The 4,567-nt window shown below is 36.9% G+C and overlaps 1 protein-coding gene across 1 annotated transcript in view; it reads right to left on the bottom strand.

Moving 5' to 3' along the window:
• Window positions 1-4,567, bottom strand: part of Cpa3 (carboxypeptidase A3) — a 48,687-nt gene that overhangs the window by 21,395 nt on the left and 22,725 nt on the right. The window contains exons 6-9 of the mRNA XM_050125741.1: window positions 3,700-3,801; window positions 2,524-2,634; window positions 1,378-1,468; window positions 10-212 (exon numbers count right to left, since the gene is read on the bottom strand). Of these exons, the coding sequence (XP_049981698.1) occupies window positions 10-212; window positions 1,378-1,468; window positions 2,524-2,634; window positions 3,700-3,801 (507 nt within the window). The remainder of the gene's footprint in view (window positions 1-9; window positions 213-1,377; window positions 1,469-2,523; window positions 2,635-3,699; window positions 3,802-4,567) is intronic.

Genomic DNA, 4,567 nt, shown 5'->3' with positions numbered 1-4,567 from the left:
ATTACATACCAGATCATCATAGTTGGGTGGCAGTTTGGATGTGTAGCCATACGGAAATAATAGCACTTGGGAGTAGGAATGAAAGGTGATATAAGCCTTGATTGAGTTCTTATGTCTTCGAATGAAGTTAGTGACAGCTTTTGTCTCTTTTTCAGACTCTGCTGCAGGGCCCCTGTATACATGCAGGCATGGGTTTGCGGTGTTTGAAGAAGCTACAGAAGAAATGTGGATGAGATCACAAGGCACTGTCCACTAACACCACCCCGCCTCTTTTGGTTCACCCAAAGTTTAAGACATGAGATATCTCTGGTTATATGGTCATTAAAGGTTTTGTGGACATATGTCCCATAGACTGTGGAAATATTCTTAACCTTATTTGTCATCCTTTTTCAGGTTATAGTAAAAACACAAGCATCCCAAGGCTTAGAGCCTAGATCTACACCAGTTTCCATTCAACTCCAGCTCTGACTATTGAGAACTGGTGTAAATCTACTATCGTGAGCCCAGGTTTCTTCAGTTTCTTTCAGAAGAAGTCTGTCTATTGATTAAGGATAACTGCTGCTATTTCAATATTCATTACAGTAGAATAGAGTTAAAAGGTATGGAAAGCTCCATGTTAGCACCATTGGCTCAAGTTCCATGCTAATACATTGGCATATATTAAAAAGTCTTTGAACAGAAAGCATACATATAAAAATTAGTGTGTTGAATTTTTTATTTTCAAGTGTTTTATACTAAAGTTTATTTTTTTTTAAAAGATATGGTCACCTTTTACAAACCAAAGTAGGTAAAGAAAAAATGCACAAATTGGGGCAGAGGTGTGGTCTCTCTATAGTCTGCAATGATAAAATTGTGTGTGTAGAAATGAATACATCATCTGAAGTAACAGGTCTAACTGGTCACTATCCCTAATACACTTTTTAACTGCTCTCATCCCTAATTGTTCTTCATTGAACAACTGAAGCATCATTACTTGTATGTCGGTTTTAACCACTGGTATTTCTCAGCTTCTATAAAGTTAAAAAGTGGTAAGGCCCCAAATTACCCAAATCACCACACTCTCTCTCTCTCTCTCTCTCTCTCTCTCTCTCTCTCTCTCTCTCTCTCTCTCTCTCTCTCTCTTTCTCTCTCTCTCTCTGTGTGTTTTAAATGTTCAGCAAGAGGTGGCTCAATAGATATGCAACATTTTTTCCTGTTTCCTCCCACAGAAAACCTTCAAAATCTTTCCATGGTACTGATGATTATCTTCTGTTTAAGAGATAAGGAAATAAACACTAACTCAGGGGATCTCTATTATTGCTGAAATAAATAGGTAGTTTATTTAAACTCATGGTCTAAATGCAAAATTATTTTCTTGACAATAAATCTGCAACTCACAGTTCCATGAAACATCAAAGTTCCTGTTGAGGTCAGTTCCAATGCAGGTAGAATTCTTGTTCTTGGAACGGTTTTTTCTCCACATTCGGTCCTGCCAGAAGGGACATCAGAGTGTGGACACATGTGCAGCTGCACTATTCAGTGTTACCATCTCAGATTCTCTCAGTATGTGTCTACAAGTTTATTTGAAATCTCTATAGCTAACCTGATCTCCTTTATTATAAAGAAATGCTTTCTTACAATATCTAATTTTTAGACACAATAATATTTAATCTTAATGTTTTTAGCATTGATGAAAATTTTCCGTAAGTTTATGGAAAATGGTTGATTAGTTTTCTGTACTAGAAAATGACCATTACCTGCCTTGGAAAGAAGCAAAACATTCATATTATTTTAGTAATACCCTTGCAACCAGAACATTACAGTTGATCAATGGACAGAACATAAGAAATTTGGGAATGATCAGCCCTAAATAATACTTTCCTAAGTGGGATACCTTTCCCACTTTCTCTTTCCTAGGGGGAAGAGAGATTGGAAAGAATGTGAAGAGCCAGAAGAGGTGGTTGACAACAAGAAAACTGTTTTCTAGACACAACTGGGCAGACACACGTGAACTCATGGTGACATGACAGCATGCACTGGATCTGCACTGGATACATCAGACAAAAGTTCAGCATCAAATGGGGAGGTGGGCAGGAAGTCCCGCCCTAACTGAGGAGCTATTGACATTTGATTGCTACTGGGAAAAGAGAGTCAGTTTTCTTTAATGATACTGGGTATATCAAACACTCCAGGGTAAGCCCCATACTCCAGAGTAGTCGGCTGATACAAACTGGACTCCATGTTTTTTGTTTGTTTGTTTTGCTTTGTTTTTTAAGACAGACAGAAAACATGAAGTTGGATGAGTATGGATGTGAAAGTGATTCTGGAAAGAGATGAGAGTGGGGAATAAAGAAGATAAACGTGTATTGTATGAAATTCTCAAAGATTATAGAAAAAATAATTTTTAAATATCTAAAAAGTTACTTTTCTGAATTGGAATCAAATAGTCACCCAAACCTTAAACATAATAAACAACAATACATGTGCATTAAAATCAGTGACTAATAAATTTCTTAAATGTAACAAGTATATATAGAGCAGTACCTGAGTCCATGACCAAATATACCCATCTACATTGAATACAGGCAGAACGTAAAAAGTCATCCGGTCCAAGAGTTTGGTCATGATTCTGTTTTTTCCATAACTCTTAGTGGCCTAGAGGGGATAGAAAGTGAGGTTGCTATTGAGAAAGCTAGATCCTATTAGCCATAGCTACCACTCTTTGAGTTGTTTTCCAAGGTTACAAGATTTTAAACACTTTCAAAAAGTATAGAAATTGGCCTGTCAGTGTTTCTATTTTCTGGCATAAATTCCAACAATTATATGAGCTTTCTGTAGCTATCAAAATTCTCAGAAACAAAAACAAACAAAACCCCTCCCCATTCTTGGAAAATTCCTCTCAGGACACGTGCATACATATGTGTGTATGTGTTTCAGAGACAGAGACAAAGGGAGAGAGGAAGTGTGTGTGAAGATCTCACCATGCAGCCCAGAACAGCCTCAATCTAGTTCTTCTGCACAGCTGTGGCAGGGCTGAGATTGACAGCATGCAGGAAATTCCTTGCAGTCATAACGCTTTGTCCTTGTTTGTTGCTTAAGAGGGGGTTTTGGCCTTTAGTTGGAATTGTCAAAATAACCAAAGTTATAAGTCAATACTATGCAGCATCTTTCCTAGTGAATGTATCTGTGGGTCCAACAATCAGTGCTGTGGGTGTTCCAAAGTACTATGTGAAACAGTTGGTCAGTTGGTGGAGAAAGTTAAAATAGGATGTGTCAAATACATTGTCAGTAGATATTCAGAAACATACAAACTAGATCTATTAGTATAATACAAGCTGTTTCTCAGTTGAAAAGAAGTTAAGTAGAAAAACCCCAAGTTTGTATATGACCAATGAAATAAGCAAACTAAAAATTTATTTTCTGAGTTTATCAAAGAAAAAATTTCAGTTTATAGCATAAAAGAGGTATCAGATTATTATATAACTGCAGGATAAATGTCAGTATTACAGCTAAGAGAAGGTGTTTTCATTATCATAAACTTTCAGATAGAGTTTAAGGATTTATAAAATGATGAATAAAACTCAGGCCTGTATGTGCTGCCAGAGGAAAATGGAGATTTCTCTAATTAGGTGGAACATCACACTTTTGGAAAGGAATGTTGTTAGTCAGTAAGGTCTGGAGACCAGTTAGAGAGTAGCTGATATTGATTGGTTCACTTACCTGATAGACAAACCATTGACAGAAAGCTGGGGAGACCCATTCTCGTGCATGAATGCCACAGTCCATGAAGATAGCCTTTCCTTCTCCATCTTTTTTCCCAATCTGTTAAAATAAGGGATTATTTTGCATTGGTTCACTTTTTAGTTTCTTATCATTCAGTAATTCATATTCTCATACAATTATTTTCCTTGTCTGTTGTTGAATATGAACCATGCTTATGCTTACTGTCCTCAGGGAAGATGATGGCAGCTATTCTATCTATACATAATTCTTCATCTATTACAGTGTTGAAGGAGTGGCAGGGCTGCATCCCCGGCACCCGGCCGCCTGCATGGCTAAGTTATGCCCCGAAATAATTATACGGAAAATGTATTCTTTTAAACACTGCCTGGCCCATTATCATTAGCCTCTTATTGGCTAGCTCTTATATATTAATCTAACCCATTTCTAATAATCTGTGTAGCCCACGAGCTGGCTTACCAGGAAAGATCTTAACCTGCGTCTGTCTGGAGTGGGAGAATCATGGCGACTCTCTGACTCAGCTTCTTTCTCCCAGCATCCTGTTCTGTTTACTCCACCCACCTAAGGGTGGGCCTATCAAATGGGCTAAGGCAGATTCTTTATTAATAAGAAATCACTCCCACATCATTTCCCCTTTTTCTGTTTAAACAAAAAAGAAAGGCTTTAACTTTAACATAGTAAAATTACATATAACAAAACAGTTATCAAGTAAAAATTACAATAATCTTTATCATAACTAAGAAAACTATAACTATAAGTAACCATTTTTCAACTCCATAAAAGACTCCAGAAGGATATAATATTACCTAAGTAAACAAGAAATAAGAAAACTCTAGAAATGACAGAG

This window comes from Alexandromys fortis, unplaced genomic scaffold (genome assembly GCF_014885135.2).
Source record: "Alexandromys fortis isolate MF-2015 unplaced genomic scaffold, M_Fortis_MF-2015_v1.1 scaffold_184, whole genome shotgun sequence".
Lineage (NCBI taxonomy): Eukaryota > Metazoa > Chordata > Mammalia > Rodentia > Cricetidae > Alexandromys > Alexandromys fortis.
The sequence above is the reverse complement of the archived record's forward strand: the minus strand, read 5'-3'. Positions and strand labels throughout refer to the sequence as shown.